The sequence below is a fragment of the Eurypyga helias genome, unplaced genomic scaffold, assembly GCF_000690775.1.
Source record: "Eurypyga helias isolate BGI_N326 unplaced genomic scaffold, ASM69077v1 scaffold3816, whole genome shotgun sequence".
NCBI lineage: Eukaryota > Metazoa > Chordata > Aves > Eurypygiformes > Eurypygidae > Eurypyga > Eurypyga helias.
This window is the reverse complement of record NW_010257061.1, coordinates 4,544-27,890: the sequence shown is the minus strand read 5'-3', so window position 1 is coordinate 27,890 and position 23,347 is coordinate 4,544. Positions and strand designations below refer to the sequence as shown.

The 23,347-nt window shown below is 38.0% G+C and overlaps 1 protein-coding gene across 1 annotated transcript in view; it reads right to left on the bottom strand.

Moving 5' to 3' along the window:
- The window catches only part of TRAPPC8 (trafficking protein particle complex 8), a gene marked incomplete at both ends in the record, with an annotated part of 37,503 nt that extends 15,755 nt beyond the window's left edge, over positions 1-21,748 (bottom strand). The window contains 11 exons of the mRNA XM_010153864.1: positions 1,741-1,872; positions 3,425-3,530; positions 4,937-5,037; positions 6,345-6,495; positions 7,847-7,962; positions 9,545-9,792; positions 11,204-11,291; positions 12,395-12,548; positions 12,936-13,110; positions 14,264-14,353; positions 21,554-21,748. Of these exons, the coding sequence (XP_010152166.1) occupies positions 1,741-1,872; positions 3,425-3,530; positions 4,937-5,037; positions 6,345-6,495; positions 7,847-7,962; positions 9,545-9,792; positions 11,204-11,291; positions 12,395-12,548; positions 12,936-13,110; positions 14,264-14,353; positions 21,554-21,748 (1,556 nt within the window). The remainder of the gene's footprint in view (positions 1-1,740; positions 1,873-3,424; positions 3,531-4,936; positions 5,038-6,344; positions 6,496-7,846; positions 7,963-9,544; positions 9,793-11,203; positions 11,292-12,394; positions 12,549-12,935; positions 13,111-14,263; positions 14,354-21,553) is intronic.
- Positions 21,749-23,347: the final 1,599 nt, after the last annotated feature.

Genomic DNA, 23,347 nt, shown 5'->3' with positions numbered 1-23,347 from the left:
TTTAGGACTGATTGCTAAAGTCTACAGAGCCCTACTGCCAAGCCTCAGGACATAATCTAGATATAACCCATTTCATTTCACTTCCGTAAATGAACTTCATTTGTCCAGCCAATTTTTGTTCCATAGACACACTTAGAACAAAATCCATGCCAAGGAAACCAACCAAACACAGCCCTACAGTACATACAAGACAGTTACCAGTCACATCAGCCATCAGGAGACAGATGCTGTGCTCCCAATCAGCTGCACAGTTCCTTTCCTGTACATACATCAAGACCTGGGCATTCAATCCCAAGTCTAGGTACTCAACATCTGCACAGGCATTCAGTGTACAGGCAAGTCTCAGCTTCTAAAAAAGGGAACAGCATTCCCTCATTTACAGCAGTAATGGGAAAATCTAGATGTTCGAATTGGTATGGTGATGACAGCAGAGTACAAACAGTAAATCCTTATCATCAGTACATACTAGTGACACTTTAAAATAAGCAGCTGAGCAGCCTGGATGACTTCTCTTCAGTAGCATTTAATATTTGGTGCCTCTAAGTATACAGAGAAAAAAAAAAAAAACAACCTACATTTACTGTAACACTGCAAAAGCAATCCTTAGAAACCAGACTACCTACAAGAATTAGACACAAACGAGAGAGCTGTTACACAAAGACAAAGTCAAAGCTTTACAATTTATTTTTCCAGGTAAAGGAGTGAGATATAAAAGAATAAATACAACACACTGATCAACAGCTCCCTGCCCATAGTGTATTGTCATAGCAACAGGCAGGGCAACTACGGCATGGAAAAAAAAAAACACCAGGGGTGTGGGGAGTGGGGGAATTCTACTACTGTTCTTCAGATCTGTGATTTTAAATACAGAAGCCAGGAACACAACAATAGTTCCTTTGGTTGTGGAAGAACACCCACCCCAAGACCACAGGTCTTTGTTTCAAACAGAATTCTGATGCCTGGGTTCTCTTGTATTACTGATTTGCAATACAAATTTATTTCTATCACAGGTTTGCAGCGCATCTGTGAACTGAAGTTAACTGTCTTCTGGGACAGCTCCATAACTGAACTCCAATGGCTAACCTCCGCAGGAATCAAGCACAAGCTGTCTTTAGGGTCTATCCCACAGCCGAGGCAGAAATAAAGCACACAAGTGATCTCCAAACTTTGAGTTTATTTACCACAATTAGAGCTGCCTGCACAGGAACATGAATGGAAGTAAAAGCAATCTGATTTGTACTGGTTTAATTGCTACTTAAGGCTAAGCAGCCATAAAGAGATGCTTTAGTTTGTCTTGTAATAACTGCTCATACACTTGCACCTCCACAAAAAAGCATGTAGTTAGGGCACCACAAGAAAAACATACCTATATTTTGCTAGTATTCTAATAAATTAAGAGCATAATAAATCCCTAACTCATGCAACTCACTTATCTCAAGTAAAAATACTCCTTTACCCAAATAAAAGTTACTCTTATGTCACTGTGTATAAAATTAAAGACCCAGAAATTAAAGCATACATCACTTAAGTTTCAAGTCAGTGATCTTCAGCATTACTTCAAACACAGAAGTAAAACCATACTGATTAATGCAGAAGACATTTTCAGAATGAGAGCTGAATGCTCCTAATACAAAAGTGTCAGAAGCCAACTGTCTTTTTCCAGACTAATGTCACATTTAACATGTTTTTCAGAGGAAGTATCAAATACCATGCATATTTTCCATGCAGAAAGATACTTACCTGGCCTGCTTTACTAAACCTATGGCCAGCCAATATCATATGAAATGCAAACTTTCTAACCATGGGACTTTTCATGTTTATAAAGCAATGGGCTGCCTGCTCCAACAGAAGTGCACTGCGTAGATCTGAATCCTATTTAAAAACAAAAAGGAGAATTAGCCTCAAAGCTGAATATGAACGAAGTAACACTGGCCTTGTTTTAAAGCTAACAGGGTCAGTAAGCTGAAACAGTGTTGTGAAGTTGAAGATTTTTATACATAAACCTCATATGTGTGCATATAAAAGACTAAAAGTACTTTTCATTTTGCTGTATGCATAGTGTTCAATACCAAACATACCGGTATTTTTCTCCAGCCAAGAGATTTATACATCAACCTGTTTCAGTATCAGCAACAAAAGTATTTTCTGCTTTTTCAGGCTCAGGCTATGGTTTCTGACACTTACCATTACCTCTGAAGCACTTTTCTACCTTTCCCCCTCCCTCCCCCTGCAGATATTAAGGCTAGAAACAAAAAATGAGAGCTGTAACAGGATGAAGGAAAAACAGGGGGAGCAGTAGTAGCACACTTAATTTGTTTTGCAAGAATCAGGATGATTTCTTAATAATCATAGAACTTCTTAATATTACCCCCTGCTCTTCTCATGCCAAGACACAGCTATATCACTTTAACCAATCACAACAGAATCTATCTTATTTTACTGCAACTGAACTCCACAATATCTGTGATGTCCCAGTGTGTGTCTGGAGCACAAATATACTCCAAGACCCCTATATAGTATCCTACAAAAAGATTTTCCTCACAACTGCCAAAAGGCACCACAAGCCTACTACTTATAATTTTAAAGTCACAAAAAGATTGTGCAGAGCCAAGAGTACTTAAATTCCTTGCTTACATAATCTCAACTGCTCACATAAGTTTTGGTAGCAAGCTTCAGTTGCAAGGGCAAGAATGAAGCTACGAAGACACTTGAGAAAGAAACTTACAGAACTAATCTATTTTATTACATGCCTAATGTGTCCCAGAAATGTCTCAGAAGCATCACATTAGGTGCAGCTGGCCACAAAGCCAGAACTGGTAGCTAGGCACTACCTCTCAAGGTACACAGAGATGCTATACTATTACTAGTATTGCATTTGTTTAACTCCTTTTCAAGAAAGATCCTTCCTGGGCTGTCAAAAGCTAATTCCATGCTAGATTTCCACCAATTAATATTATAGAAGTGTTCAGACTAGCTTTCACTTTCACAGTAAGATTCTATAATTCATAACAGCTGAGCTGCAGTAATGCCTTCATTTCTTAAACTACAGAGAACTTCTGATTATATGTGGGACAGTGTGGCTTGCCAGAGCCATAATGGATGCTAATACTTTCAACCCGTGAGTTCCTAATCTGAAAGTATGCCATACTAGAGCTAAGCAGACGAAGAAAATTAGTTATAAAGCCAAAGATAACAAATGCACATTTAGCACATTTAAAAGAAGTCAAGCAAGTCACTTGACTAGAAATAAAACCAACAGTACTGGTTTCTTCACTTACAGTATAAACAGTTTTCTTCATGCTTTATACTGGCTCACTTGCTAGAAAATAACATATGACCAGAACTAGAATGTAACCTAGAAGAGCTTGGGTAAGTAAACAAATGAGAGGAAGGCAAGAGTGGAAAAAGCTACTGAGAGTTTTACCTCACTGGTTAAACGAATCAGAAGAGCAGCTGCCTCTGAATATTTGCTTTGACTTTTCAAGATTTCAGCACTAAGCAGCACACAGCGTTCAGCCAGAACCATGTTCCTAAAGCAAAAATATAAATGTATTAGTAAATATTTATCAAAATTAACCATGAAAAAACTTCTCACCTTGAATCTGACACACTTCCTCCATATCCCATCAGACTGATGTTGTTTACCCTTAACGTAAAATATATGAAAGTTCATCCCCTGCAACCAACCACATCCAGACTGACACATGAAGGGCCTTCCCATACTGTAACAGCAGCTTTTCAAAAGTGAAAGCTAGAGCTGCTCTTTTTTTGTTTTGAGTACAGTATTTATAAAAATACCAACTAAATGACTGGATAAACAAGACCTCCAACAGCCAGAAACAAGTTGTGCTGGATTGACCCTGGTGGGTACCAGGTGCCCATCAAACTGCTCTATCACACCCCCTTCTCAGCAAGACAGGGACAAAATTAGATTAAAAAACTCATGTGCTGAGATAAGGACAGGGAGATCACTCACAGGCAAGACAGATTTGGTTTGGGGAAGATTAGTTTATTGCCAATTAAGAATAGGATAGTGATAAATAAAAGCAAAACTAAGACACCTTCCCACAAATCTTTCTTCTCAGACTCAACTTCACTCCCAACTCTTCTACCTCCTCCTCCCTCCAAGAGGGGCAGGGGAACAGGGAAAAGGAGTTGCAGTCAGTTCATAATGTTTCAGCTCTGCTGCTCCTTCCTCCTCACCCTCTTCCCCTGCTCCAGCATGGGTCTCTCCCACAGATACAGTTCTTCAATAATTGCTCCAGCTTGGTTCCTTCCACAGGGTACAGTCCTTCAGGAACAGAGTGTTCCAGTGTGGGTTCCCCACAGGTTACAGCTCCTGCCAGGAACCTGCTCTGGCATAGGCTCTCCACAGCCTGCAGTGTGGATCACTCCTCCACTGTGGTCCTCCATGGGCTGCACAGGGTCAGCCCACTTCGCCAATATCCTTCACAGGCTGAAGGGAAGCACTTCATCCCCCTCCTTCCCCACTGACCTTGGTGTCTGCAGGGCAGACAATTTCTCTCAAAGCTGCTGTACAGTGATTTTTTTTTTTTACCCTTTAAGTATGTTATCACAGAAGCATTGCTGACAGGCTCAGCTTTGGGTAGCAGCAGGTCCATTTTGAAGCCGAGTAAAAACTGGCCCTGCCTGACAGGGGGGCAGCTCCTGCTGTCTTCTCACAGAAGCCATCCCTACAGCCATTACATTAGCAAAATCTTACCAGGTAAATCCAGTACACAAGTTTAATAAGCACTCTTAAGAATGGCACAGATCCCTTTCCACGTTATCCTAGATAAACTAACATATGTTACTTTTCAAAAGGCTACCATCATTTGGTGATCCTTCAGTCACCTAGCTCTATCGCTGTGCAGGGGAAGTTAAACCACCAGGTCTTTCAACATTCATTAGATCAGTATGAAAGTAAACAACATACTTGCAGATATCTCGATAGGTCTGAATCGCTGTTTCCATGTAATGAGCAGGATATGGTCTAGGAGCTCCAGGCTGAAGAAAAGCTGATACTGCTGCCATTTCCTACAAGAGAAATTCAGTGCTGTCACTGTAGGCTTTTTTCCAAACTGTAAATTGCCAAATGCCAAGGAACACATTTAACAGCTACTACTTCAAGATCTTCATCTCATCAGTTACTGGCATATAAAAGTGTACCCAATGCACTGTAACTGGTAAAAGGTTTAGTACAACAGCCATTTACGGCTCTGCTTGTAATTAACCAGACAGCACCACCAAGAGTTATATATACTCAAAGAAGTGTTTTCAGCTGATGGTACCCCCAACACTATGCAGAAGCATTGATTAGGTACTGCTTTACAAGGCCAAGAGATAATTTCCTACTGCAGGAACAAACTTTCTGATAAAGCAGCACTACCATCTATTTTAAGATGAGGACTGTTTTCCATGTTTTACTTAAATAAGTTACATTTTCAGCCTCCAATGAAAATCTAGTAAACATGCACACTGCAATTTTACTTCTTTCCTTACAGGGTGAAGATAGTCTTTACTGTAAAAAAAAAAAATTACTATCCTAAGACCTGTAGATCGCAAAAATTCATAATTAAGACCTCCACAAACCATTACGAAATCAAGGTAACTTTACACATTATCCAAGCGCAAAGCAACTGTCTACTGCAAAAACACGCATTTAAAGTTTTACATCAAGATGGGACAGTGTACAAGAATGCTTCTATAGCTCTACGAAGAAAAGTTTCAAATTTGATCAAGTTAACCAAAGCCTACAAAACACAGCTTCTAAAAGACATGAAAACAAGGTTCTTATTTTCCCATGGTTCCCATTTATCTTATTGAAAGTTAGTCACATATCTTCATTTTCAATAGAAATTGATGAATGACTATGTGTTTCAGTGAAATTTAGCAGTGACATACTCAAACTACTTCCCTCAAGAGTCTTAACCAAAAAGGTACAATACCATATTTATAGTGATGTAATATTTGCCAGGAAGTCAATAAGTATTTTGCCAAAGTCTAAAAGAGATACTATAAACTCCAAACTAGGTATGAAATGATTTATCAGACTACAAGTTTAAAGACCCATTGTCCTGGAGGTTTTATTCTGGGTATTCTCCTTTCCATATTTCATGTTAAGAAATAACTCTTCCATTTTTATTCACACATTTATTCCCTTGATAAAACAGCAGCAAATAGATTCAAGAATACTTTAGGATTTACTAAAGATATGCAGCAAAATTGGCAAGACCCTTAATAAATTTGGAGGTGGAAGGAAGAGATTGCGTTTTGTTACCTTCAGAAAAATAAAAGAGATTAGGAAAAGTTCAAAGAAGGTTTATATTATGTGAAGTACCAACCAGTGCTCCAGCTGCATAAAGCATTGCCTGATCATTTAAGAAGTCTTTCTTTGCTGTATGGTAACAGCTATACGCAAGTTCATAGTGTTGCACCAAAAAGCACAAGTCTGCCATTTTCCGGATTTGAAGCTCTGGTGCTTCTGGTGGATACCTATAAATACAAACATTTAAATTCAAAGTCATAATTTTAATGCATAGAGCAAGACATGCTCCATAAATTCTTCCCCTCTCATCTTTATTTCTATTCACAAAATAGGAATAGAAACTGCATTGCTTCAGCCTTACTAAAAAAAACAGTGGAGAAGTGAAGCTGCTTCCTTCCTGCCATGCAACTTGGTTTCACACCCTACTTCCCAATTAACAAGATTCACTGTTCTAACATTCAAAGCAAGCATTCCGCTTCGCCAAGAAATACTGAAAAAAGTATGCAGCTATCACTGAAACTGCACAGCAAGATTAACTGTTAGAGCTAAACAGAACTGCAGGAAAAGGATAAAAATTAAGACTTTGACTGTTCACCTAGCTGTAGTTATCTCTCCCCACTTCTCTTGAAAGAAAAAATCCACTAAAAACTGTGCCTTATGCCAAAACACTGGACAAGTTCCACTCCTCTGCATGCATCCGTCTAACATTTGGTTAGGCAAATACATATGAACCACTTCGGTGAAGATCAAATACATTTTTACAGGCACCTGTTAGTCAAACTTTTTGGGAAGCAAACCACGCTTACAAGTTCAATACCGAAAGCTGAAATCAATAACATTTTTGTTATGAATCCAAAGACACACTACATATGAATTTAAATTTGTGCCAAGGAACTTTGGCTAGGTAACGCCCAAGAACTATCTGAACCACAGAAGTCTGCATAAGACAGTTGAATAGAGTGCTTTTCATCGTCATACATCCTCATTCACAAAGGGAAATTACAAAGCATACAGAATGAATATTCTGGTAAAACTTAAAACCTGATTTTAGTGTAAAATACAGGTGCAAGAAGTATGAAATTCCCCTTATTTTAGCTTACACACTTGCAAAAAGCAATAGAATTAATAATCAATAGTACTGAATTACACAGTTACATAAACAAAAACCACCCATACATGGGGCTTGGCTTAAATAAGGAAAAACATGTACTAATTAAAAAAAAACCCCACCATATGGCAGACCATAGCCTCTTTCTATTACCATTACTCTTAAAAATGTATGTTCTTTGTAACTTAGAAAGCTTCACTGTAAACATAGCAGGAAGATGGAAACAGTTTCTTTTATCCTTTATTTAAGTTCTGCTACTCCTTTACTGTACAAGTTTTGGTACAGTACTTTTCATGATTTCTCCAATGACATTGCTGAACTTTGCATTGAACATCACTTTGCAAAACATCAAATAAACACAGGCTTTCCCTGCCCTCTCGGCCCCTTCCCCCCACCCCTCCCCCCCCAAACAAAAAGGGTACATCTAAAGGGTATCTTTAGATCTAAAGGTAAGGACTGAAGCTACTTACAGCAAACCAGAAGTATTCTTCAGTTCATTGATGCTTTTCTCTGGAACCTTGCTGCCGCTAAACCATTTTTTAGTAGCAGAAAACAGTGATCGACTCAAGCCTTTCCTGGATATTAACTGCAAAAAGAAAGTAAATTAGAGCACTACATTGCAAGAGATATACTAATATATGTTAAACCAATATAAAAAAAAAGATAGCTTTATTAAGGCTTCCCAAATTATTTTTTCCATAAAGCAGAAAAATAAAAACCAATAAAATAGCCAAAACCACATTCCTTTAGAATGAATCACTGACAGTGATTTAGAATAATGAATCACAACTTCTGTTTCAGGCAGCTGAGGTTCACTATAGTTACTGTAAACTGCAGACATCTCAATCCTAAACATTTGATGATTATCTATGAAATCTAACAGAATATCTAATTTCTGGTATTAGTCCAAGCTAAAATTCAAGTACATACTTCGAGAGAACATTCTCTTTGTCACCATCTACACGAAGCATTACCACACCACTAACACTGATTTCAACTGTCAAGGGTACTAGTCATGCCTCCAAGCACGGTTACACAGTTCTATTCTTTTAGATAATTTCACTAATGAGGAAACTTTGACAGGTAATTACCATTCCCTTGATTTAAGGCAAACTACATCTCTTTTTAAAAGATGCTAATACCATGCTTTTCTTACCACTACTAGGAACATTATTACTACATTGCTAATTAGGCTGTTTGCTACACTTTATTTATGCATCTTTTTTTTTTTTTATGTTTCTTGATAAAATTTTCCAAGCATAAACAAGGTCAGCATATACAAACTCCTAAAAGTCAATTCAGGGAGAGAGTGTTCCTCATCGCATATGATATTAAGTATCAAAACCCCTCATGTTTAAAACTGTAACCTGAATTGATAATTCAATCAAAATACAGAGCTCAGACAAACTGACATCCAGTTCTCAGGATATCAGACAGACTGATATCTGGGTCCAGGTCTCATGCCAAGTACAATAATTTGATTGTACTAACGTAAGTCAATCCATCTCTCCAACTGTTTAAGACCATATAAACGTGAAACATTTTAAAAAGGACCTTACTGCAATGGAAATTTTGTTAATGCGGGTCCCTGACTTAACATGGGCATGATATTAACTATCACATATCCAAAAAATCCTAGTTTGAGAGAAGAATATTCAGTTGGAAAACCTGCCGAGATCACAACAGAACTGCAGATTTAGGGTCTCCATGCATTTCTCCCCCGTCAAGAAATAGCAATTGAAGTATGCAGCTTTTGTGCAGACAGTTATTGATGAAAATACATTTCTTAAACTTTAGTTGTGCATTTGAGTGTTAAAACCCAAAAAGTACATTTTGTTCCCCGTGCCAGAATTGTCCAGAAGCATAAAATATTAAGATTTTAGCAGCAAGGACAGATATTCCTTTTAACAGTTCAGACAGGCTTTCACCAAGAAGCCACTGAAGCTCTTCTACTACAACTTGGGGGTTTTTTTGTTTTTTTGAAGATAAATTGAGCAAAAACTGTAACTTCAGCTATTTCTCTGAAATTTACTTACAGGTTTCAGTGAGGTCATTGAATCATTAGATGCAGAAGGAAATAGTGATTTGAAAAACAGTTTTTTGGATAACTAGATTTATACCCCAACTGTTCTTATTACAGCACGAAGTGTTTTTAAAAGTAAACTGACCTGATCATTAAGTTGCCGAATTGTCTTCTCTATATGTGGCAAAAGTCCCCTAAATGTGAATTCCTGTATGAACTGTCTAATTCGATCGTGATCTGAGAGTGTTAAACAAGCACCATGGGGTGTTCCAGAATTTGCTTTCTTCGAGTCCTGCAATGATGCCGTAGCCTTCACGTAATCAGTGCTATCCAAACTGCCGCTGGGATGATCCAGTTGAAGGGGGTGAGTCTTAAAGTTATTTGACGGGCCATCTAGAGAAGAAATGAAACAAAAGCCCCAGTAAGTATAAACATATTCGGTTTTAAATGTCATTTTTATTAACCTACTTTGAAGTTTTCCTTACTCAGGACTCTTAAGCAAAGATGTTCACCAGTTATGCTGCACTACAGATCAGTGCTGAGCAGACAGCAGCAGAGCACCACCTGAGTATTACATCACTCCTGAAATTCTTCAGCTCAGGGAATCTCAGGAACTAGAAAATGGCAAAGTACATTTTTGTTCCCAACTACAGTGCAAAAAATGCCCAGAAAACATCAACATTGAAGGAAAACTATGAAAACAATAAAGTTAAAATATTTGTGAAAGTTAGAAAGGCAGCAGTTGTTACAATGGCTCCACTGGATCCATTCCAACTCTCGTTTTTTAACCTTAAAAAAGTAGCAAACTTGTTTTCCATGCCCTTCCAAGCAATCATGTAAAACATCCTCCGAAGCCCTCTTAGTTTAGTAAGAAGGGCTGTTGACCAATATTACATCAAGCTATCCGAACTAGACTGAGACACCGTTTCACTCCAAAACTTAAATAGTTCTCTTATTTATTGTTTCCTTTATGTAAGAAAATTAGCTTTCTTTATCTGGCCCTTGCAAGCACTGAGCAAAACAGAGCTGGTTTGGCTCATGAAATGCAAAGTTGGGTAAAGTTTAGCTTGCAGGCTACAAGGCCCTAGAAAACTGCCTTTTTTAGGCAACAGCAGGCTCTCCTACATATGCAAAGTCTCCCCGTGCCCTTCAAGTCAGGTTTTAAGGATCTGGGCTCAGTCAGGCCAGACGGTGTGGGGTATTCTCCACTTCTTCCCTATTTTATGATGCTTCTCACCTCAACCCTACACAGCTGCCTTTAAAATTTTAAAAGGCCACGCATTATTTTGCGCTCAATTTTATTTACTGCCCTCTGCCAACCACCAGCTCAATGGTGAAGCAAGTTCTTCCAGCCAACTTAAGGCAAGTTGCTACTCTGTCACTTCGTGATTTAAAACCTAAAACAGGGACCAAAAAAAAAAAAAAACCCACAAACCACCACCACACCACACCTCAGCTTCCAAGCCACATCTTAACACACTAACCAGAACTTTTATTATGATGAAAATTAACCATTTAATCCTATGTTACCTTTTATTGTCAGAGTTTGCAGACAATATGCTTAATCTTACCAAAAAAAATAAACAACCCAAACACATCAACAGCCATCTACCAGTTGCCACCAATCCAGTAGGTCAGCATCACAGCGGGTTTTTTTGTGGACACCAGGACATATCTTTGAGCATTTAGAAAATTATTTCTTTGGGAATTCCTTAACAAATCACTCAAGTGGTTACTGTCCAAGACGTGAGTCAGCTGTATAAATGTTATCACATCAATGTTTTGATAGATGTTATAAAAATACCTTTAATTTCACTGTCTAAGCCATCTGATATCAAGTGATCAGTATTCTTGTTTGAAATGACAGTATAAGGACAATCTTCATAGCAATCCTGCCAAAAAAAAAAAAGAAAAAGAAGTCAAAATTCTAAGAATAATAGAGCACAAACAGAAGTCAGTCAACAGTAGTTGCTAACTTTAATACCAGTTAACTGAATTATTAAGAAAGCATGTTTGTTCGTATATATTGATTTCTTAAGTAGTTCGTGAAATTTTAAGAACTGTTCCTATTGTAAAACTCAAGTTATATTCACCAACAAATGAAGCAATTATTTTCTGGATGGCTCAAATAGCTTCACTGTCAACTAAAGAAGGCAACTCCAACTCTTACACAACATTGCCTACAGCAGTGAAAGTATGCTCCCTAAAGGAACTCCTGAACAAGCTCATACAAAAGTGTCATCTATGTTGGACAGTTGACATGGGACAGAAGAAAGAAAAATATCTAATTAGTTTATGGTGGCACATTACTTACTCATCCTCTTAGCTTACAGAATGAGATGTTTTGACTTCCCAGGACCAGCTAGATTTGAAAAAGAACTATGATTCCACAAAGCAACCTTTTAATCAGATGCAGTTAAAACTGCAGGTCAGTAAAAGCAAACTCAAGAAGGAATATTTTTGGTCCTGAAGCCAAAAATATAGACATCTATGGCAAATTGAACTCAAGACTGAGCTAACACACACTCTCATTTGCCATCTTACAAGATGACAGACCAGACTGGACTGTAAAGAGTTACAGAAAAACCACACATACCCCCCGCAAAACAACACACCCACACTGTTTACTCAAGTACGGAAGACCTGGGGCAAAAAAAACCCCAACCACTACCAAATTTTAAGAGTGACGAAAATTAATCAAAATTAAAATAGAAAGTTACTACAAATGGCACACTTCTCAGGCTACATGCTCTTGTCGGTGCATAAAGCACAAGTCTTGTTTCAGTGCTCCTTACTGTCCATTTAAGTAGCAGAGAGGACAGTTCTTTCCAAGAGGATTCATCTAACGCTCTCAGCAAGTCATCGCTATGTTTAAAGTACCCTGACTATTAGCCCATTCTGTAGAAACCCATACATAACACTAAAGCAAAATTTAACACAACTAAAATGGGCTTTCATATGCACCTTATACATTGTTTTTAGAATACTGTAATACCTGGTTCTGGATAGTGTTTTTCTGAAGGTACTGACTCCAAGGATCTGGTATCTGTTCATCTGTTCCTCTATTAGACACCCGAGAATTTATTTTCAGCAAATAGCAACCCTGAGTTCCATACCTCTGCTTCATCTCTTCATAAATGGAGTCAGCTCTGAAAAAAATAAAACAGCATTTACCTTGTCTTGATGTCAAACCAATTACATTTTAAGTATGTACTGCAACAAGCTATTGTCGACTAGATTAAAAGGAAAATTCTCCAATGTTTAAAGCAGTCCTTTATGCAAGAGTGAAACCAAGAATCTTTGAGAATTAGTTCAGCAAGCTAGCAAAGAAAGCTCGTACGTCAAGAAGCTAGGTCAGATTATTTTCATTTTATATGAACACAAGAAGTAGATCTAAAATTAATACTTAGGAAATCTGCCTTGCTAACAGCCAGCATATTAATGGATCCTGTTGTATGTCTAATCTCAGACTTTATAACCGCAAACAGATGAACTCTTTGACTGAAATGTAAGTTCACTAAAGGCAGAAGACCCACCTTTGCTCTTCTCCTGTGCTTACATCATGCAGTAACACGTAGTATTTGAGTGTGTTTGGTATAAACCACTTGGGGTATAAGTATTCACTACTATGCTGAATTCGATGTTGTTCTTGAGACAGCTTCAGAAATTGCTCCACAGGCTCTGGTTCACTAGAAGAAACTACAAGCATACCTAAATTCACGTTAAGGAGATTTACCAAAAGAACACAGCAACAACCACTGATCATATAATAAAAACAGGAAGTGTATAAAATAAAATTGATGAGTACAATGTTTAAACCTGTAAAACACACTAGCAAAGTACATGCCACTAGATAATAATAAAAATTCTCTCATAAAAAATTTGGCCTTCATCTCAATTAAAAACCACACTATTTAAATGGTCAGTTAACTAACATCTGCAACCTGAAATAGTAGTTAAACGCATCAACATCATCTGTCTAATAAGCAGAAGTGTTCTCATTTTTACGTCACTGCCGCTACACAATCATTAATAAGGAACATCCTGCTCTGCTACATCTATTCACCAAATCAAAGAAATTAATTCAGAGAAGCCAGAAAGCAAGTTACACTTTGAATGTTACTAAAATCTAGAGGTCACGTGCCAGAATCAGTATTTTGCCAGTTTAATTCTGCACAAATGGTTCTCTAATGGCTACTAACATGACTGTTCCACTACACTGAAATAATAAAGCACAGTGAAGAGTTAGAACAGAGCAGGTGTTACGAAACCTGCAGCATTATAATTATTGTAAAGCTAAGCACCAGCTATGTCATGAAACAGTATTATTTTTGCTTTCCCTGTAGACAAGCAAATCATGCCTAAGTTTTGGTTTTAAAAAAAAAGCAAAAGCATTTAGGCATCTTTCTAGACTATTTTTTGTCCAAAACAGCTCAAAGTTCATACATTTTCCAAAACACCCTCCCCAACCTCCCCCCTCCATCTGCTAGAAAGCTGTAAAAAGCAGCAGGTGCACCCCAAACACACAAGCCTCGCGTATATAAGGGACTTCTTGTCCATAAGGGACACCTAAAGAGCTACAGCAGAAAGCATTTTAGGATGAGGAAGATTAGTTTACAGGTATTACCTTAGAGTTCGGTTTGGCATGTACAAAAGCACAGTTTTAGGGGAAAAAAAATAACAAATAAAATCCTGATACTCCCTTATGAAATGGGTCTGTATAGTCAGACATAGGAAAAAGAGACATATTTCAAATCATAAAGGCAAAAAAAGTTATTGCAAAATTTTGAAGTCTCCTACATTACATTTCAGCAGCCAGCTATAACAGCCTCCACCAGAGAGGTCTGTAACACTCAAAGGATACATGCAACATAGTGGTTTAAGAATTCATGATCTGATGCAGGCATGGACTGAAGAAAGCACTCTCTGTAAGACTCAAACCAGGGAGTAGTAGCTGGAATACACAACAATATGGATGAATTAGAATATTCAGCTAAACATCTGTTTACTTATTTAAGAGAAGGAAATACGAAAGACTACACCTAAAAGTGAAGCTTGCCAACTCCGACAAGGTTTGCATGGCAGGGGAAAGAAGGGGGAACAGTCCAAAGAGAAAGCACCTAAAATACACACAAGTTTCCAGAGAAACAGTAACTGAATATTATCTTGAGCACCCACTTCCTCAACACTGTAGGCTCACAATTCAGTCCTTAAGAGCAACTACTCCACATCACCCCTTTAAACACACACTTGGGAAAGAAAAAAACAAATCAAAATTCTTCTAACAGTCCCTGAATATGCCTCAGCTAGTGTGCTGGTTTTAGTTGGGATGGAGTTAATTCTCCTCACAGTAGCTCCTATGAGGCTATGCTTCAGTTGTGCTGAGAAAAATATTGATAACACACTGATGTTTTTGGTTGTTGCTAAGTAATGCTTACATCAAGCCAAGGACTTTTTCAGTTTCTCATACCGCCCTTGTGTCCCCAGCTTCTCCTCTACAAGAACCTGGGAGGGGACACAGCCTGGACAGCTGACCAAAGGGACATTTCATGCCACCAAAAGTCACACTCAGTTTATAAGTTGGGACAGTTAGCAGTGATTTCTCTCCTGGCCCTGAGACTGGCTGAGCATTGGTGATATCATTTTGGTTTCCTTCCCATTTTTTATTACATAGGAGTAATAGTAATTTTCATTATATATTATTAATATTACTAGTATAATTAATTTATTTCACTTTCAATTATTAAACTGTTCTTACCTTAACCTACAAGTTCTTATCATCTGATTCCTACTAGGTGGGGGGTAGGGGGTGAGCGAGCAGCTATGTGGAATTTGGTTGCTTACTGGGGCTAAACCACCACAGCTAGACATGTAAGAATTGACCAAAAAGCAAAATTCACTTTTGTGTATGTAGAGGAACTAACTAAGGATTACTTAAACCCTATCCTGCCAGTTTGTCTAAAGCTTTTTGAAAGTGTTGTGACTTGGCTTGACAGTGGGGGGTAGGGGGTGAGCGAGCAGCTATGTGGAATTTGGTTGCTTACTGGGGCTAAACCACCACAGCTAGACATGTAAGAATTGACCAAAAAGCAAAATTCACTTTTGTGTATGTAGAGGAACTAACTAAGGATTACTTAAACCCTATCCTGCCAGTTTGTCTAAAGCTTTTTGAAAGTGTTGTGACTTGGCTTGACAGTAGTCCCCTTGTCCTGCTGATTGAACGAGACAGTTCAGCTGTCAAAGCAGAGATCCAAAATGCTAAAAGCTCAGATCCAAGCTGGGCCATTAATGGCTTATAGTGTTAACCTGCCATGTTCAAATGCCCTTTTACAATAGGGATCTCCTTTTTCTAAGAGTAAAAAGCCAAGGGAAAACAAGTATGCCCAGGACAACCAAAGAACAGGTGAACTTAAAAAAAATCTTGTCTGTTTCTTTCCACTCCAACTATCCGTCTAGCAATGAAATATTACTTCTTCTTTAAAGATCCTTTTATGCCATCTCAATTCTGCAACTCCTTCCCTTGAGTAGAAAAAAAGGACCCCAGAGCAAAATTAGTCTACTTTCAATAACATGATTTCACACTGAAATTAGCTGGAATCCAGGATAAACTCACCTGCAAACTAGAAAACAGTAACTAGTCCAGAAAACAATGCATGAATAAGATATCCTGAAGGTATTTATTTTCTTTATATGGCCCCAAGGGAACACATTCTTTGATCTAATTTGCATAAAAGTTTCCAATGCTTTGTAAACCTTCCCTTCAGCCTACAAACACACACACACCACAACAAACAAAAACACCACTTTGATTTCTTACCTGACTTTAGGAAATTGAGGGGTTTATGTTGGAGTTATCACAGAATGGTAGGGGTTGCAATGGACCTCTGGAGGTCATCTAGTCCAACCCCGCTGCCAAGGCAGGTTCACCTAGAGCAGATTGCATGGGAATGTGTCCAGGCAGGTTTTGAATATCTCCAGAGAAGGAGCCTCCACCACCTCTCTGGGCAGCCTGTTCCAGTGCTCTGGTACCCTCAGAGTAAAGAATCTTTTCCCCTCAAGCACAGGTGAAACTTCCTGTGCTCTAATTTGTGCTCCTTGCCCCTTGTCCTGTCACTGGACACCACTGAAAAGAGCCTGGCCTCATCCTCTTGACACCCACCCTTTACATATTTATAAGCATTGATGAGATCCCCTCTCAGCCTCCTCTTCTCCCAGCTAAACAGACCCAGCTCTCTCAGCCTTTCCTCATAAGGGAGATGTTCCAGACCTCTAATAGTCTCTGTAGCCCTCCTCTGGACTCTCTCCAGTAATTCCCTGTCCTTCTTGAACTGGGGAGCCCAGAACTGGTAACAGCACTCAAGATGCGGCCTCACCAGGGCACAGCAGAGAGGGAAGATGACCTCCCTTGACCCACTGGCCACACTCTTCCTAATACACCCCAGGATACTATTGGCCACCTTCTAGTGTGTCAAGTTAATGCATTTTGTTTAATCTTACATTGTCAAGCCATCTTGCAGCTTCATCCACACAAGAGTCAGATACAGTCACACTTTATATCTGAACTCAGTGTAGTAGTCAACACATCTCACAAAAGAGATCAATGAAAGGCAAGTTTCTAGCTTTTGATTATAGCCTTTTGAGCAACTCAACTGCTCTCTGAGCACTCATTTAGGGTATCAAACTACCTTGGCTTTACCAAGTCCTACATGTAAGTATGCCAACTATTTAAATCAAGGAAAACACAGCTTGTTATTAAAAACAAATTGTGAGAATGACTTGTGCATATTTTTCACATGTCTAACAGCCTTGTAGTAACTCCAGTTCAAGACAAACAATGCTAAACTACATAAGGTAAAAATTTCAAATGCATTTTAGTTTCAAGCTGTTTTCAGTTTTCTATTTCTGTTTTGTAGCTGAACCACAGCAAAAGTGAGGGTGTTTCTGGGGATTTTGGGGGTTTTTTTGTTGTTTTTTTTTTTTTTTTGTAATCTGACATAGCTACAGTGAAGTACTACTAGGTTCTGTGGGGTGGTTTGTTTTTCTCTTTTTTCCCCTCCCCTTTCTCATTCAGACTATTAAGAAGCTTGGAAGTGGCTACAAAGGCAACTGATTCCCTCTGCACAACCACAACATACGTTAACAGCATTCACTCAAGAGCATTTACTGGACTGTAGCTACTTATACTAATTACACAATATAGAGGCCCACACTTAAAAGAACACTATTCAAAAAAAAAAAATCACACATGTAACATTTCATAACACATATTATAGCAGTGTGTACCAACACTGTGTCATTTACATACAGACCTATACAGACCTGTATGTTTTGTCTTTTTCCAGTATACTAAACAAGCAGAATTGAAGTTTGTCTAAACTTGTTAATGTGTTCAGAAATCATTAAGAAAAAAGCTGGTAAGTAATACTTGTACATAACAGCCTAAGAATGAGAAGTCTACTACATGAGGTTTTGTAGTTTTTAGCTACCTGACTGACCACGTAGAATTTCACAGACACCCATACTCTAGCGCATTCAGAAAGGAAGGCATTTAGCAACATCTAAACAGGCACTATTGGAAGGATAGCTATTACTGAAGGCTTCAACTCCGTTAATATCTAAAACTGAAAACCATCAAAATCTGGGTCTTACAAACCACAACATAGAGCTTCACTGTAAGTTGAGAGGTCAGTAACCAATGCATTTTGGTAGCAACACATCTTATAAACTAGGTGAAAATGTATTAATTAAAAAAAGGCAGCTTTTTAAGAGAGTCATATTCCAGAAAGAATATCAGAGTAGCAGAGGCGTGTGTGCGCAGCACTTCAGTTCCAATTTGAAAAGCACTACTGTCCCCTGAGAAGGAACTTTTAGAGGGAAGCAGAAAAGTATTTACTTTTGATTTACAGAACAGTGACAGCGTACAGTTCCCTAGAATGCAGCAAGACAGTGCTTTTACCACATCAGGTCATTTCCCACCACCACTCTGCACTTATTGCCTCTACGGAAAGACCAAATGATTTAGATTAACAGGATTAGAGATGTGACTACAAGAAAAATTAAACAACCATCACCAACAATTTTTGATTTAGGGGAAAAAAATGGAGGAACACACATCTACGCCAAGAAAAGTGCTAAACAGTTGTAGCAAATGGTAAGGAAAGGTGGATGGGGCACATGGAAAAGGAATAAAGGGCAATTTGGCAAACCAGCACCAACCACAAAAAATACCTGAATAAAACGTGGATGTGTTCAGTTCCATCAGTGTCTCTTTCCAATTACTGTACCAAGGAACACTAGCTTTAACTGAGCGATCTGATAGAAAAAACACGGTATTATTATACTAAAAAGGGTCAGGTGCAAACACAGTACTGGCTGTTACACTCTGGTAGCATGAGGTAGAAAACCTATACCATGCAAGCCCATTAGGGACTGAAGACATTTGATTTCAGCTAACCTCAATCATAAACATTCAGGTTCCTCCACATTCCAGTGTACTTCAATAAAATTCAGTTTTAACTTCTGGTTCAGCCCAAATTATGTGCTTGAATAAAAAACAGAAATCTATAAAGCAGTAAAAAAGAGTTATATTTAGGTATTATTTCCTTTTTTCTAATTGGAAGATACTATAGGCGTAAGACACTAACTTCTGAGACTTCTCAGCCTGTGGTACTAAAGTAACTGAAGACGCCAGCTGCTGAACGCGGTTGCCCTAACATTCTCCCTTATCTCTCCATCATATTCCTGCACTGCTGCATGCCAGCATGAGCAACATGTACCCCTGAACAAATTCCAGGGAATGATCCTGCTTAAAACTTGTTTGGGAGAAAGAAAAACAAAAAATTAAGGCTTTAGTGGGATCACTTTTCCTCACTCTCCACATGCACCAGTACACGGAGAAAGCAGGTATGGCTGACATAAGCACCCCTTCAGCATCAACCAGGTCCCTTGGTACAAGATGATTATGGAACTCCGACTCTTAAACAACAAGTGAAGCAAAGAGGGATTACAAACTGTTCACCCAATTCATGACAGCAGTTCCAAATTCTAAACAAGAGCAGGATCACAGTCCTAGTGCTGGAAACACTCTCATAACGAACTTGTTATTGTTTCTTCCTTCAAAATATACTGCACTTGATCATCATTAAAGATTATGGAAATGTTTTAATATTGCTATCCTAGAAAACTAATTCACCAAAAGAAAAAAGCCAATTAAAGAAGACATTAGAGTATTTCACATTTCCATGCCAAAAGATTATGTTCTGTTGCCAGGAATAAATGCTTCCATGGGTTTTCAATATAATGCTCTAACAAAGTTGAAAAAGTTTCTTAGTAAATACTCAGTTTTCCAAGTAGAAGAGGAATCATAGAATCATAGAATGGTTAGGGTTGGAAGGGACCTTAAAGATCATCTACTTCCAACCCCCCTGCCATGGGCAGGGACAACTTGCACTAGACCAGGTTGCTCAAAGCCTCATCCAGCCTGGCCTTGAAGACATCCAGGGATGGGGCATCCACAACATCTCTGGGCAACACTTAAGAGGAACTCTTACTGACAAGCTAGGGACTTCCTCACATCCTTCTGCGTGAGTGTAACGGGATCCAAGTTTCATCATCAGGAACACTGTGTCAGTGCTTTTTGCTAAACCCTAAGAAGTGGTACCACAAAACTACAAAGTTGTTACATGATTTTGTCCTTGTGTATTATCTCAAGCATATTATACATCTCTCCTTCTCTCAAGCATATAGTCAGGCTGAATAGAAATAAGAACCTGATTACTGAGAGACATAAAATAGTCAAGTATAATAATTTGTATATCTGAGGCTCCAGTAGCAAGTAAGGAAAACAAAAGGAGAGTTATTTGCTTCTACACCTACAAAATAGAGTCAATATTTTTTTCTTCCCCTCTGCCAGTACCTTATTTCTAAAGTGAAGTCATTGGAAATGTCATGGAAAAGTCTCTTCACTAAAACCATTCTGCTTTCTTAGGGTCTTCCAAGCTCTAGAACTGAAGCAGACTTGCCCTCCAAAAAGATTTCACACCAAAAAAAAGTGGCAATTCACCAATTTCACAGGTAAAGGGGGGCACAGAAACTGAAAAAGGGTGCAAGTTTCCAACAGTTCTCAAAAATTACAACTTCCAGGCTCAAGTATTTTCCTTTACTATCAGTATTTCGCATCATTGAGGACATGGGTTGTAAATTAGTTAAAGATGTAGAATTATGCAATTTCCATTATTAACAAAAGATAAATGAATGTACTATGACAACACCAGTTATTAATCCTCATGAGTGTTTGTCAGCCTTTTGCTATAGCAGAGCCAAATTCCTCACTGCATGTTGAGTCTTAAGCACAATAAATTACTTACGTTTAAATAGGGCAATGCATACATGCTTTAAATTAAGTATGTACTCAAAGGCTTTAATGGATTTAGGATCTTAATTGGGAGGAGTTTAATCTTCTCAGATCTCAAGATCAGGTCTCATTTAGTATTATGCACAATGCCTTATCCCTCAGAGATCTGAAAACAACATTTTTAGAATAATCTAGCCATTTTGACAGTGAAATATGAAACACTGAGTTCCACTGGAAGCAAAAAAAAAAAAAAAACCCCAAGCAAGACAAGGAATCACACACCTTTCCTCAAAAGCCTTTTATCTTCAAAATTTTTAGGAAAACTTTATGAACTCTATGCATTAAGCAGTAAGTAAAAAGACAAACAAACAAAGCCAGGAGGACTAACTTCAATGTAAAGCTGTATGTTAGTGTCAACAGTGCAATGAAGTTCTGGTATTTATTCAGCTAAGAGTAACAAGTTAGTATATCAGGTTTGTAACAAGAAAATACTTCAAATTAGAGAGGTTATCACAGCTGAAGCACAGGTATTTCCTACATTAAAACAATATGATGACTTAACACAAGGTTCAGAAGAATTACAAAAATAGGTAACATTACATTAAGAATTATTAATTAAATTCAGCCACTCTTTTAGCATTATGTAAAAACAAAACTATCTGATAAAACTGAATCAGTAATAACAATGACTCAAAACTCATCAACAGAGTAACTTTAATATAAACCAAATATAAATGAAGGTTAGAAACCTTACAGTAAATTCCAGTTTAAGTTACAGAAAAATACAGAATCATTACATACCACTAATGTTGAGATCATAATCTCCAGCTGTGATCACATTAGCTACTAGTCCTTCAGCAGGCTGACTGACAGACACGACATCGTTCAAAAGTTTTCGAATGGCACCGGGCTGAGGTGGGTGAGTAATAATGTTGTTGACAGCAATCTTCAAATTTTTAATTATGTGAAGCTGATTATTAGGATCTCTCATGTGAACTAAAAAAAAGAAAAAAGTACATTACTGAGGAATGTAACAGAGTTAAAATAGTTACCATAAACCAGTATTTCTCCAACATATTTTCCTTTAAATATTACTTTCTTCACTAAACTTCATCATCAATTTCAGATCACAGACCATAGTACTTCAGTATCAAAAACTGAGCGAGGGGAAGGGAATAAAGACAAACTACTTCATGTTCAACATTAGGCTCATCTAAGCAGACTGATGAAAGCCTAGCATAGGCTTATAAGACCTTAGCTTACAAGAATATCCACACAGAGTAAAAAAGTACTCAAAACACATGCCCTACATTGCTGCAGTCCCTTCCTTGAGGAATGTACTCAACTTGAACAGAAAGCCCGTAGTAACCATGTACAGATCACATTACATTTCATATTCCAAAGAGTCCCTAGTTTCCAAGAAAACTCCAGTACAGAATAACAGCATTCAAAAAACTTGACAGGTATAGCACAGTACTAGTCCATCCAAAATGAACGTATCCTTCTATTTTCAATACTACAGTATAGTTATCTTAGTTTGGTTTGCTGTTGGGTTGTTTTTGTTTAAGAAACAGTTTCAGAACTCCCCTGTTCTCCAAAAGGCATCACACAATTGATTTATTTTAAGATAATGTTACTGAAGTTACACTTCACGAATGACAAATTTCTGGTAAAAAAATTAATCTATTAAAACGAAGCCAACATTAGTAACACCAGCCTTCCTAATTCACTGTTGAATGCCTGTTTAAAAAACAGAAAAAGTCTTAAGAGTATTAAATACTGATTTCAGAATTCTGCATGAATCTTCCTGGCAAATGGTGGATTATTGCCTGCAGCCTCCAAAAAAAAAAAAAAATCCCAACAGTGCAGTTGAAGTGCCCATGGGCCTAATGCTTATGACAGAACTACAAAGAGCTGGCAAGCATGTAGGTTGTTGGTGTGGAGAAGTTCTCCATTTAGAAAAAGTGAAGTAGCAATGAAACTAATATTCTGGAAAAAACACAAATTCATTATTAAAATGACCCTTTAAAAGGTCAATACCAGACTTGCTATTAACACACAGTAACTTACACTGTTCTGCCTTTGTGTTACTTATCCAAAAAATATTTTCCTTCCATTAAGACCAACTTCTCCAAGAAACCCATCAGCCAGAAAATGCCACCATAGAGAGTCCTAAACCCATGCAAAGGGGTCGATATCAAGTCTAAACGACATGGCAGCAGCGAAGTCCAGCAAGGTGATTAACGACTAAGTATTTAACTGAAAGTTAAGGTTGAAATTCCATGTAGCTGTGCCAGCTATACAAAGGGTACCTTTTTTTCTTGGTATTTTTTAAATGTACAGAAAATAATCACAGGCAGATTTCACTTTTTTCTTTAATCATATATATGTGACTGCTTTTCTTAAGCCCCTGCTTTTGTTTTGTTGGGGTGGTTTTGTTGGGGTGTTTTGGGGGTTTTTTTTGGTTGGGTTTTTTTTTAAAGTCTCAGTCTCCTAAAAAGCAAAAAACGATTAATCACATGAAAGCTAAGGTTTTCTTTTCCTTGTACATTTATGTGTACCAGCCCACTTATGTGCTTAAGGTCTAGCTCTGTG